Source organism: Anoplophora glabripennis, unplaced genomic scaffold, assembly GCF_000390285.2.
Source record: "Anoplophora glabripennis isolate ALB-LARVAE unplaced genomic scaffold, Agla_2.0 scaffold1300, whole genome shotgun sequence".
Classification (NCBI taxonomy): domain Eukaryota; kingdom Metazoa; phylum Arthropoda; class Insecta; order Coleoptera; family Cerambycidae; genus Anoplophora; species Anoplophora glabripennis.
Window position 1 is genome coordinate 64,467 of NW_019417373.1, and position 14,153 is coordinate 78,619.

Genomic DNA, 14,153 nt, shown 5'->3' on the forward strand with positions numbered 1-14,153 from the left:
TTGATTTGACTACCTTGCCCAAAATAAACAATTTTGATCAAGTTTCATGTTTTTGTATTACAAATGTTGTGATGTTTAATAATAGGGTCGTTTCCCATTTTATACATTTTTTAAAAGATTTGCATTTAAGATCTATTTATTTTATCATTTTTATATTTTTGATCATTGCGAAAAAAGAATTTTTTTTTCAAAGTATGATTTTCGAAAAGTGAGATATTTGTATTGAAATTTAATTGATATACAGTAGAAGCTCAATAATATGGAATAAAGCATTTTGAATCAAATTAGTGAATATTCCGAATTACCGAATAATCACCACATCTTCAATCACATTTTAAAAGTTTAGGGAAAATATAGACAAATTATTGTTGTTCTTTTTATACTGATTTAAGGTAGTTTTCACCAAAATGGACACTATTCGAGATAATTATGAAACTTTCAGTATATGTAATTAATAATGACCTGACAGATACTTTTGTAAAATTTCAGCATATTTTACCAAATAGTTTCTAAGTTATGCTTAATTAAAGTTGACTATGTTTAACATAAGCTTAATGGCACCACGTCGCAAAATGTCGTTACAATGAAAACGTTGCTATAGGTAAATAACCCCATTCGAGAAACTGCTCAAATTTTAGGCAAGGCGTTATATTAAACAAGATTGTTATATGTAACAATCTGGAAGCTAGGATTAAAGATATTAATACTGAAACTTTAAAATTTTTCATATAATTATTCACATAAATGAACCGCGGCAACGTCAGTCATTGAAGAAAGGTTAGTTCGCTCGCACGCTGACATTCTATAAAATTTTTAACTAAAACCTTTTTCGTTTAAGTTTCCTTTTTTCGTTTAAAGTAACTAATAAAATAAATCGAACAATAAGAATTCCTGCAAAAAAATTTTTAAAACTTACCAAACGATGTTAATGCATCCACTATATTTAACGCTAACTTAACAAAACCTTGTGCCGTGTAAATATCAGTTTCCATCAATCTCTCTTTCACACACAGCTGCGCTCTGTACAACATTGCCAGTTGTCAAAACTACGTGACTTGAATGTGAGACTTGCTCAAAAGTTTTCTACTTAAACTCCGTACTTGGGATATAACAACCTTTAAACATATATATCATTGTTAATCTTGCAAATGGGCATAAGCAACAAAAAGAAAATTGAACAAATCTGTGCTATCTACAGCGATATGAAAATTTAGAACCTTATTTTTTGAAAACTACAACTAACCTTTTTATAATATCCGTTTACCTTTACAATTCAGTGATATGTTTATATTTGGGTTACTAGGTTACAAAATGGAATAATTGAGCTTTTACTATATATGTAAATTATAATAAATATAATATAAATATCAAGGGCGTCATATCAGAAGGGCGTAAGAGCCACTATAGTCGGTTTTAGGTTTTTAGGGCGTATGACTTCATTTAATCAATTCACTTAATATATCAGAAGGGCGTATATATTCATAAACATCAACATCTATTCTAACGCATTTTACTTAGGTGTATGAACCAATTTTACAAAACTATAATATCAGAAAGGCGTATGCCTGTAAAATTTCAGATTTGGTTCATACACCCTTCTGATATGACGCCCTCGATATGATGGTTATATGTGGTTATCTTTGACGTTTATATTTTCAGTCTCTTCATCAAAGAGAGCAAGTAATATTATTCTTTATTCAATATATAATAGAGAAGCCAACATAAAAGTTTGCAGACTAAACTCTTCTCAAAATTTTGAAATATGGAAATATTTGGCTATTTGTGTTGTATATTAATTTTACTTAAAACCTTGTGCTATTGTTGCATATTCTCTGGTAAATAAATAAATAATTTTAAAGACTTCCGTAGGGGAACTGTAGGTATATATTCGCAAAGCTGTCGTAAGTCAGCTTGGCATCACGATATGTTAAAACCGATGTCATCTTGAAAGGGATAAGTCCACATTATAAAAGTAATAGTAGACTTATATTTAAGCAACAAGCCACTACGAATGGCCATTGTTGGCACTGCCATAATTACCAATGTGAATGGAATAAGTCATCATACCTCGACTACAATATTATTCTGAGGTATTCCAATGAAATATGATAAATAAAAAAAAATGCTGTGTATTAACTTTATTTTGTTTATATACTTTACCTTATATAGAGTTTTACTTATGGGAACGACACTATTTTGCATTGATACATTATAATTCTTCCTCGTTTTATGTCGCTTCAGCTACAGACTGTGAAGGAATTAAATATTTTCAGCATAAATCGGGGCTTAATTCTATTTTTGTTAGGAATCATCTAAAATGTCTTATATTGCTCAGCCAACCGCAGCCACCGGTTGCTCACATCCCACCCGGGAGTACTTACGCCCCGGGAATGAGCATTCTTGCCGAAAGTCAAGGGGGTAAGAGGGTGCAGGGCCAAGGACACCCGCTCAAGAGTTTCACCGTACCTGCGCCTCCTCCCATATCAGCTCCAGGTACTCCTCAGCCGAAACATATCGGTAAGTTTTACATTACCTGTTCACAACACAAACATCAACAATAGTTGCCGTATTTTAAGTCATCTGAACAAGAAAACACCAAAACTTCTTAAGGAAGGTTTTTTTTATAACAAAATGTAAAATTAAAACAAACAAACGAACACAACACACAATACAAAACACAACTGATTCAAATAAACAATATCAATGACTATTTTGCATGCGACAAACGTGATTTCCGAGATTCAGGGAATCGCGGATATATGGCAGAATTTAGAAATGAAGATAATACCCATTAATAAATTAACCCCAAGTCTAAAGTTAAATAGACCGGACTGTCTGGAAACCCCCATTTTGGGTTCGGAAGTCTTTTTATCATGTTAACTGCCAATTAAGACCTTTAAGGTGTCTTTTTTTTATGCACTAGGGACTTGCTATCTTGTACGTTTGACCCCCTCCTCCTGAATTTCGGGAACATTCTAGGAATGATTTTACCATTGATAATTATGTAACAAAACTAAATTTACATACAGGGTGGTCCCGAGGTAATAGGACAAAATTCATGGGTAGATTTCCCAAGCAAACATATTGCAATTTAGCTGAACTTAGTAAGTGTTGTGTAAAAAGACTTGAAAAATAAGAATTTGATACCAAAGATGAGATGCCTTAAAATATAATGTAATTTTTAACACATTGAATCTACTGCAGCTAGGGCCCTCTATGAACTTTAACCAAATTGTGAACAGATTTCAATTCCTCTACTCAAAGAACTGCAAACCCCAAAATTTTGTGAACATATTTGCATTTGTTAAGGAATAAATGAAAAAAAATGAAATAACATTTTCCATTTAATATCCTGTATCTCTTTAACTATCAACTTTTGGACTAAGGTAAGTACGGCTAAATCACAACATTTTTGCTTTGGGATTTTATCCATGAATTTTGACCCATTACCTCGGGACCACCCTGTATAACCTTTACACCTTCCATCTCCTTATGCCTCTGAAGGATAGCCTTTATTGACCTAAATTTTTATGTTTTTCCAAGAAAGAAAAGATTTCGAAAAACTGTTAATTTCAGTACTAATTGCCTTAAAACATTATGACAAAATATGGCGGTGTTTTGGAATTCCTACGTCTATTCTATCCTATTTTCGCGGGTAGATACCTGATGAGCGCATGATGAACAAATATCGATTTTTTTTCTTCTTGTCCTGGAAAGTGCTTACCATATGGCGATAACGTTATTTACTTAACTTGTTTTGGATTTTATGGTTTACTTGTTCAGATTACCGGCTAAGTTTTGTAAATCTATAACTTTTAGTGACAAAACTTTGCAGATATGACCTTCTTAATGACTTTATCTGGTGACTCTAAAATCTACTTGAAATCTCTTATCTTGCCTAGAAGAGACTAATATTTATTACAGTATTATTGGGTCCCAAATTGTTCCGAAAACTAATCATCAAATTATAACGCTTTTGTTACACTATCTTTGCACTGAAAAATGTATTTCCAAAAACAAAGCGAATAAGATATGGTTTAATCAAAATACTTAATACGATTAGTTACAGTCCGACCGAACGCGTCTCCATACAAGAAACCTCCGACGAGCAGTTCGATTACTTTAACAAACACTCCACCATCCAGAATTAGTGCCTCTAACCCGCCTCCCCACACCGCTGAGGAGGTGCAAAGACTGCAGCCCTCCCATTCGACGGAGGAGCTCAACCAGGAGATGGCCAACTTAGAGGGGCTAATGTTAACATTAAATGCCATCACGGCGAATGAGTTCGAGTGTTAGGTTAGAGCTGAGGAGCTGCAAAGATGGAATCGTACTTTTTTTAAGGTGAAATTTAAGACTGATTTCAAATAAGATTTGTTACCAGTTTTTGTTTTTTTTTTGTCCAATTTTAAGATGAAAGAAATGAGTGTGTGAATATTGAGTGTAGATTTTAGTAGGAATTATTGTGTCAATAAATTACCTTACAAATGAAACAGATAATTAGTGAATTTGGATAGATAAATCTTAGAAAAAGATGAAATACATAACTAACTGTTTCAAGAAAATATAGTTTTAAAATTTTTTAATTTTTTTTAAAACCTAATAACCTAGTCATACATTTATTAAAATGAACGAGTCTCTTTTGAATACATTATTGCATTTTTTCGTTTTTATCGTTTATTAGAAAAAATAAAAAAACTACTTTAGTTTCACAAAATTTACACCTAATATTTCACAACAACATTGGGATATATATTTGTTACAAATTAGCTCAATACACTTTTTCTGCATAATATTAAAAATAGAGATCTCAGAACACAAATATTTCTTATAGGTTTTTATGTCAGAGGACTAAAGAAATTCACATCCGAGAATAATTAAAAATTATTTCCAGATGTTTTTTACACTATGTGTAGCTACTTTTGATGATTATAAGGTTATCATATTTTTTTATCAAGTAATTAATTATATATATTTTTATGTATACCTTAAAAAATATTTAGATAATCCTATGAAGAAAATTTAATTTTCACTAATTAAACAATTTTTATATGAAAGCCTGGTACAAATAGTCTTGGCCTATACACTTTTATAAACTTCTTGTATAAATAACTAACTGTAAATTTTATACCTAAAGTAGATGTTTTACTTTTTTTATGTAAATTTTAAGACAAAGACTAAATAATATTGTTATGTTGATAAATTTATTTGTGCCAATTTTGATTAGGAAAATTATTTCTGCAATGAATTTATCACAATAATTTAACGTTAAGGAGAAACTAGGTGGTTTAACGTTCAATGTTTTTAACTTACTTTATTAAATGAATTCAATTAAAATTAATGCATGTTGTTGGATATTTTGTAAATTCACAATGTTTTTAGTTCACGGGGAAATGAAGATTTTTTTTGTTGCCTTAAATGATTCAAATTGTGGAGCTAAAAAAACAAAGAAACATAATAATTAAAAAAGAAAACTAAGAAATGGAATGCAGCTAGACGAAAATGTTTTACCAACTGTTCAATATTTTTGTTTCAATTTTTTTTATGAAAATAATAAACAATTATTTAAATTATTGATAAATTACATTAGCAATATTTAATATTGAAAATTATTTTTAAATTACAAAAAATTCACAATTATGACATTTTCGCTATTATTAACTAGTCTATAATTGTAAAATTATTAATCACTATAATTACAGCAATCCCATTGTTGTCTTTTTTAAGATATAATTACCTTTTTCGTAATTTGTACTATTATACAGGATGTTTGGTAAGCCGATACATTCCTTGCAGGAGGCTATACTACAAATGATTTGTGATATATTTCCTTAATATACTGTATTCCGAAAATGCTTAGTTTCCGATCTACAGGGCGTTAAAGTTTTAATAAAAAATGCAGATTTATAAATATTGCGGAAACCACTCCAAATATGTAATAGCTGTTTTACATTGACAATTTATTGATGAATTAATTCATGAAGGCGCTTCATCAAGAAATTGGACAAGTGTAATGCACCAAATCTGCTGTCAAAGTTCTAATTTTCGTCAATTTCTTCGTGAAGTTCAGAAGTACCAACCCAACAGATTTCCAGCCTCAGATCAGTAATGAGGTTATGTTGCTGGAATATGTAAATAATTGTGTGTCGTCGTACTAGTTTTGCACTGTTTTTACTGATTTATTACTTACAAAAACTAATATTTATATAATACGTATCAAAACGGTACCGCTGTTGTATCACTTATGAGTGGAAAGGTGATATTTTTTTAAATTTATTTGCTTCTTTAATTCTTTGGTATAACTGTTTCATGCGTCAAAAAACTTGACAAAGTCTGTAACAGTGTAAAACCACACTGTTTACCAATCAATTCGTGTAAAACAGCTATTAATGAAATTTTACGGACTTTGACAGTTAACAAGAATACATGTTTTACGATAAAAATATTGTTTTCAGTTTCACCAGTGGCGTGTGCACAGGCACGTCTCTAAATATTGTTAAAGAAAAAAATGATACACCACTGATTTTTCTTAAAATAAAAATTATTATTGAATTCCTTGTGCCTGTGCGCACGCCACTGGTGAAACTGAAAACAATATTTTTATCGTAAAACATGTATTGTTGTTAATTGTCAAAACTTGTAAAATTTCATTAAAATATTCTGAGCGGTTTCTGCAATATTTATAAATTAGCATTTTTTTATTAAAATTTTATCACCCTGTAGATCAGAAACTAAGCGTTTTCGGAATATGGTATTTCAAGGCAATATATATCACAAATCACTTGCACTATAACCTCCTGCAAGGAATGCATTGATTTACCAATCATCCTGTATATTACATAATCTAAATAATAATAATAATATTGTGTATACTATTTACAAAATTGCTTATAGAGGTAACTTTGAGTGGAGGTCATATTTGTACAGAGGCTTCCTTTAACCTTTACAAACACGCACACATATCAATAGTTTATTTGTTCAAATTCCGTTGTAAAAACTTTTTTTTTTGATAATTTTCGAACCCCACTACTGGACAAGCTAGTGTAACCTCAAATAACGGCGCGGCACACAAACAGTACTTAACTAGTAACCAACAAAAAACAAGCAGTAATCATTAATGATAAATAAATAAATCAATAAATGCAAATATAAACATTCTGTTTACTCACATGATTTTTATAACACTTCTCTGAATTTGTTTCTGTCCAATATTAGGATATTAGCATCCAAAGCTCGTATAATCTCTTAAATGTGTAACTTGCCGGTTTTAACTACTTGGACCTCAGGATACGGAGTTCGTTTCGAATTTGATAACGACGAAAAACATTCAAATTCACAGTTAGATGTATTGTCTTCAAATGCGGAGCAACAATTGACCCCCTTTCGCTTCATCACTGTTGACCCGCACTATCTCCCTCCACATACACTGTAACTTGCCAACAATCTTGTTATAAATACACGAGTATTTTACAGCGGCGGCATACACATGAAATAAAGTGCATTTTAAAAAACTTATTGACCTATTTAGTAGTGACGTCATATACGCCAACTAATATTCAAACCCAGAATGTACATTGTAATGAAGAATTTCTCAATATCTTTACTAGATCGATTTTCGAGCTTATGTACTTTGGACATAAGTGCCAAAAAAAATGGCTTCTTTGTCATGACTTTAAATTTTGCGATATTCTGACAATATTAGAAATATTTAAGAAGTTTCAAACCCCAAGTGACAAACTAATAATAATAATACCTCTACTCCTCGTTCTAACCACGAGAATTAGCCCAGAAGTCGGAGACTTGTGCGGGAGAGGAGGCGGCATATTATTATTAAGCAGGCCGCATTTGTGCCCAGGAACGACTTATGTTGGTAGGCCTTAACCACCATTAAGTGCAGGAATGAGTGAAACCTGGAAAACCTCATTAATTAGGGGGGTGGTCAAATGCCAACCAGTATCAATCTCTCATTGACACAAACCAACATTCTTCCATCCTATCATACCTGCACAGAGGGTGCCAATCCTCCGTACAAGCATAGCTAATCTATGGACTACCAGCCGCGGGAATCGAACCCGGGCAGAATTAGCACACATCGATTTAAGTACTGCGGCTACCGACCGACCAAATACAGGATGTTCCTAAATAAGTGTCGCAATGGAAAACTGTAAATTCCTCTTCAAAAAAGAAACATTCTTTTCCTCTTCCATTTTTCACTTTCGTTTTCATGATACACGGTGTTAAAACTTTCATTTTTTTAAAAAATTTTTGTTAATATCTTAGGAACCTTTTGAACTACAGGACTGCGTTTTTGTACAAACATTACCACTATTAATAGCTACTTTTTCGCACCCTTCTCGAATTCATTGAATGTGCCAGTGGTGGAGATTTTAAGGTATCGTAAGGGTTTTCCCCCCTAACTTTTACGCCACTGGAAAAATTGACATTTGATAGCAAATTCTGAAGCGCCAATGAATTTTACACAAAAAGAGTTCTCTTGGTTCATTACTCTAAAGTCAACCGTTTTCAAGAAAAATGACTTTATGAACAAAAACAAACATTTTACTATCGTTTCGAGAATCTTTTGTAATTCAAAAGACATAGTAATAATTAACAATTTTAACGAAATTTAACAACATTTGCAACAAGTAGCTATTAATAGTGGTAATGTGTGTACAAAAGCTCAGTCCTGTAGTTCAAATGGATCCTAACATATTGGCAAAAATATGAAAAAAAGTTTTGACACCGTGTATCTCGAAAACGAAAGACCGGAAAGAAAAATGGAAGAGGAAAAAAATGTTTCTCTTTTCATGAGGAATTTACAGTTTTCCGTTGCGACACTTATTTAGGAACGCCCTGTATAATAGAATTATAGAATTTATATATTTCAATTTATAGAACGATATTGCCTTTAATAGTAATTAATAAATTAAGATTATATCAATGTTACTGAGCATGCGCATTAAAGATAATTTCATATAAGTGAAGTAGCCTCGCAACAGGATATCATTCAAGGAAAGTTTGGTTATGTTTAAGAGAACGTCTATAACAAACCACTTGAAGAAAAAAACAATCGATAAACACACTGACAGTACAATACCAAGAAAAATAATAACAATACTTAGTAGAAAATACGCTAATGATGGCAGCGATAACATATCGACAAGAGCTCACCTGCGTATGAGGCTACTCTTTCCGAGCATGAGCATTAAGAATAACATGGCTAATGTTAAATTTTTACTGTATTTAAATTTAGGAATATTCTTTTATATCGTTTTTTGTAAGTTTTAAGCACATTAGTGTATTTATCTTATGAAACAAGTGTTGGTTGTTCTTAAATACTTCCAAATCCTTGTAAAAATATATTTGAAGTTGTCCATTTCTATAGTATCTATGTAAATAGTACACAAGGGTCAGATTCGGTCTGTACAATTTCAACTATGACAAATTGTTGCGGGTTGCCTAAATATGTGATGTCACACTAAAAGAATCTATTATGACTTAACTACTTATTTGATTAAAAAAAGAAGAAGTTCAGATTCGTTTTCAGGGAAACAGATACTGCTACCCCTAAAAAACTGACACCACTTAAAGTTACACCCTACATAGCTAGTGATAATACATCTTTGGTTTATACGAGGTGCGTCCCAAAAGTATCCAACCTGCGTTCATAGCTCCATGTCATTATTCTTTGTCATCCTGCCTGTGGCATCCTTCGAGGTAACAACATTCGACTTAACAACATGCTTCCATCGGTGCTTCCACATCCTGAAGCAGTTCTGGAAGTCGGTTTTCGGAATAATTTTCAGTGCACTCCTTTCATTTGTTTAAATCATCTCTGTATCGTCAAACTGATGCCCCTTGAGTGGAATTTTCAATCTTGGGAACAGCCAAAAGCTACAGAGGGCTACGTCGGGACTGTACAGAGGCTGGCGAAGTAGTGTAATCTTGTGTTTTGCCAAAATCTGCGGCACAAGGAAAAAGCTAGTCGTCACTCGTCTAAAAATGCATCCGTTTTCTTCCCACTGGGGTAAAACTCAAGGTAAAATTCATTATTGATCATCTCTTGGAGCATGTTCATGGTGTACACCTTCATAATCGTAGAACAGTCAACATGGACTTGACATTGCTCTGACTTTGAAGTGCTTTTTTCCGCTGTGGCTTAAATGAAAGCCTCCATTATGACGACTGTTGTCTTATTTCGGGATCATAACCATAAATCCACTATTCGTCACGAGTAATGATCTTTATAAGAACATTTTCATCAGTAGCGATCATTTTCAGGTTGACGTAAGCAACTTTGAAGCGAAGCTTTTTTTGCTCTACTGTGAGCAATTTTGAAATAAATTTCTCGCACAAGTGAGTCATTCCTTTTGGATTAGAAATCTCGAAGCACAAGTTTTCAGAATTTCAAGATCTCTTTCTAGTTCGCGCAGAGTCAAACGATGATCTTCAATCGCAAGTCACACATGCTTAATATTTTCTGGTGTTATTGTGCCGGAAGTCGGACAGAACGCGAGTCATTGTCAACAGACGTGCAGCCATTTTTAAACTGCTTGTACCACTCATTTATCTGTTGCCCATACATTCGTCCCCAAATTCCTTCTCTATTATTTCAATAGTTTTCGCACAACTCTGTGAGTTTAAAGCAAAACTTGATGCAAAAAAGGCACTGTAAACAAATACATGCTGCGCACAAACTAACACGTCCTGTTGGTAACTGCGGCAGCCAGCGAGTTTGTGAGGACTTACTGGTATGCTCTTACCCCACAAAAGTCCTTCAAATATTTTGGCACAGAGTTATGAATGCAGGTCAGATACTTTTGAAACACCACGTATATAACATGCAGTGTAGCGTCTACTTCAGGAGGTTGTTGGATCATTTCAGTCAAAAAGTTCTAAAGAACCAAGGATCTAAAGCAAAGACTTCAAAATACAGAAGGTACTGATATTAAAAACAAATACATAATTAATTATCTCTGAAGATGTTTTAACGGAATTTGTGTTAATGATTTAATTCTTAAAATCCATCAGCCACTGATGAAGATTTTATGAGATACTGTCACTAAGAACACCTAGGATTTCAGTATCACAGAATATTTTGGAAATTAGATGAATGTATATTTAATTCCAAATGGTATTTTTAAGATGTCTTGCATTTCATTTAAAAAATAAACCCTTTTCCAATTATTATTTTTAATTTAAAACAAACTTAGTACACAGTTAAGTAAATCTATATAAATAAAAATTAAACGTTGTTCGTTGGTAAGCGCATCACTTGAGAATGGCTGGACGGATTTGGCAAATTTTTTTAAGTATTCGTAATAATACTCCAAATAAGGTTTTTATGGAAATAAATATTGGAAAATTTGGGAAAAATTAAAAGTGCTTTTCGATCACAAACAAATTTAAGCAATTTGGACAGGACAACGTCTGTCAGAACAACTAGTCTAAAATAAATATAAAATTATTCTTTTCATAAAAGAATTTATAGGAATTTTTTATTAAATATACAGGCTGTTACAAATTTGCTTCTCACTACAGGGATCTCGGAAACGGTAAGAGATACAAAGTAGCTGAAATGGGAGCAAAGTTGCGTAATCAGGGGACCAACATTATGCCTCTAAAAAATCAAGGCTAACATGATTAGTTTTCGAAATATTTGAAAAAAAACGAAATTTTGGAAATCGTTTTTGTTTAATTTCAGTCTTGTTTGAGGTGATATTTAAAAAAGAAGAACACTTTCTCATGGCAACTTTTTGCCCTCTGTCGAATGGCATAATCAATTTTTATATGTAACGTTTCGTCTCCAGGAGACCTCAACCTCAACCTCATTTTCTTAAATATAACGCTGGAAATTTTATTATATTTTTTGTAAGCCTTCATCACCCCCAATACTGTACTGCCTCAGCCTGAATCAGATTTAGACGTTTTGTCTCGAAAAATTCATCTTCAATATATTCGTTCCAAATTTATCTAATTTTTAAGCTTCTTCGTATCTCTTACCGTTTCCGAGATCCCTGTAGTGAGAAGCGAATTTGTAACAGCCTGTATAGTTTTCCAAGCAGTATATTAGTAATAGTAATATAGAATTTTTCTATTCTAAGGGGTAGTGAGAGTAGCATAGCATTAGATTATTATTGATTATATTTTTAAAATTGTATTTTCAACAAAAAAAAGTGTACAATATTTTTTTTTGACATACCTACTTTTAGAATTATTTTAGATTTATCGAACTAGATATGGGTAACATAATTTCTCATAAGGTAGCAATTGAAAATCTATTTTAAAATGTTAAATTTAATGAAAGTATGAATAATTAGGTACTATACATGTAACTTAATCTGACTTGACTCTGAGTTCAAAATTTAACCCATTTGAGACAAAAAACTAACATTTATATTCAACACAAAATACTTTCAGCAGGTCAATTATATTAAAATAAATTTATATTTTTATAAATATATTGAGGGGGATTGGGAACAGAGTATCTTTTAAGGGTGCCAACTAAAATTCTGCACATAGATGCTGGAAATTGCTGATTGTGATTGGCAGATAAAGAAACTCATACTACTACGTCCACAAAGAGTGACCCAAAATTTCCCCTGTTTCGTCGACCTGTGATGATACTTAGAGTAGGCAAAATTTTAAGTTGAGCATAGTTTTTGTTTTGGAGTGACAAGTCGAACCTGTTAGTTGGCTTGTTCACGCCAAGATGAATCCAACATTCTCGGCACACTCGTTCATTTTGTTCAAGATTCTCAAATATGCAAAGTGTACTATTTCCTATATAAAATATTTCGTTCTTTATGAATCTACCATTAGATTTTACCAAACACTTTGTTTTAATGAGGTACCGTCGATTTTACAAAAAAATCAGGATTTTTGCTGAAAATATTCAATTAATTGGCATTTTTATAGTGGAGATTTACAAAATCTCGATAGATACTCTAAACCTTGTATCTGAAGGACTTTGAACTAGGATAATTTGGATAGAAGGTTAATAATGATGAAAGAAGGAAATAATTGAGTAATCAGTGTATATTAGCGATTTTTTAAAATTGATTCTATTGCATGCATACAATTATGCATCCTTACAACAGTTAGGATAAGATTAGATATTCTTTAAGAAAACATCATGTTGTAAATAAGGGACTACGCTTTTTGCAAGCAATGAAATTACATTTTCATCACTCAGATCATGTAAAATAATACGCAATTATTTTCTTAAGAGAAGTCTCCTCCATCGGGTCAGCAGCACCCAAATTTGCCAAAAAAATGATTGCTCACCTAACAGAGTGACTTCTTTAAGTGTTTGTTATATCTTTTATGTGGATATATAAATCCATCAAGATTTGCTATGCTTCCAGTATAAAAATATTGTTAAATCAAAGATATGTACCAAAAATGCAAATTATTTTTTACAAAAATCTTTTATAACGTTCTTGTACTATATTTTTGGTAAAATATAATGAAAGATTCCAAAAGAACGGAAATTTTACGTTATAAATGTTACTGCTTGTAAATACAACAAATGTTGAGGGTTTTAAGAAAACGCAAGAGATCACCGAGAATGTCGGATTCGCATTGGCATGGATGACAAAAATTACTTGCAAGTTTAACTTACCATATCCTAAAAATTGAATGTATGCTCAACTTGTAATTTCGCCCAAATTAAACCATCACCATAAGCTATCATTTAGACCACAAAACAGGCGAAAAATAGGGGTTTTTTTGGGTCGCCCTTTAGAACTATTTTCTGAGAATGGCCATTCTCTCCCATGTCGTCCATCATCTTCATCTCCTTATTTTAATTCAATTTTTTTTATGTATATTTTGTAAGTGACAATCTGCCACTCCATAGAATATATTGAACCATTATCTTGTATAGTCTATCGTTGGGTTTACGTTGCCCCGGTTCTATATACTTATTTGGCAAAATGAAATTCGAGTAATGATGATGAGGAATTTGTTCCGGTTCATACCCATGCTTATTCCTTTGTTTTCAAGTAAAAAATCAGATTCTCATGAGTAAAGTGATTCTTAAAAATTTTTCCACAGTTAGTGGTTTCCAACACATCCTAGATATCTATGTAGTACTTTTACTTAGGAATATATTTACAACAATCTTATTTATTTGGTATGTTTTCAGCAGG

General features: G+C 32.1%; 1 protein-coding gene across 3 annotated transcripts in view; it reads left to right on the forward strand.

Moving 5' to 3' along the window:
- The window catches only part of LOC108915645 (neogenin), a gene marked incomplete at its 5' end in the record, with an annotated part of 64,806 nt that extends 60,225 nt beyond the window's left edge, over positions 1 to 4,581 (forward strand). For all 3 annotated transcript variants that reach the window (XM_023456230.1, XM_018721738.1, XM_023456231.1), the window contains 2 exon segments: positions 2,336 to 2,517; positions 4,064 to 4,581. In XM_023456230.1, the coding sequence (XP_023311998.1) occupies positions 2,336 to 2,517; positions 4,064 to 4,299 (418 nt within the window).
- Positions 4,582 to 14,153: the final 9,572 nt, after the last annotated feature.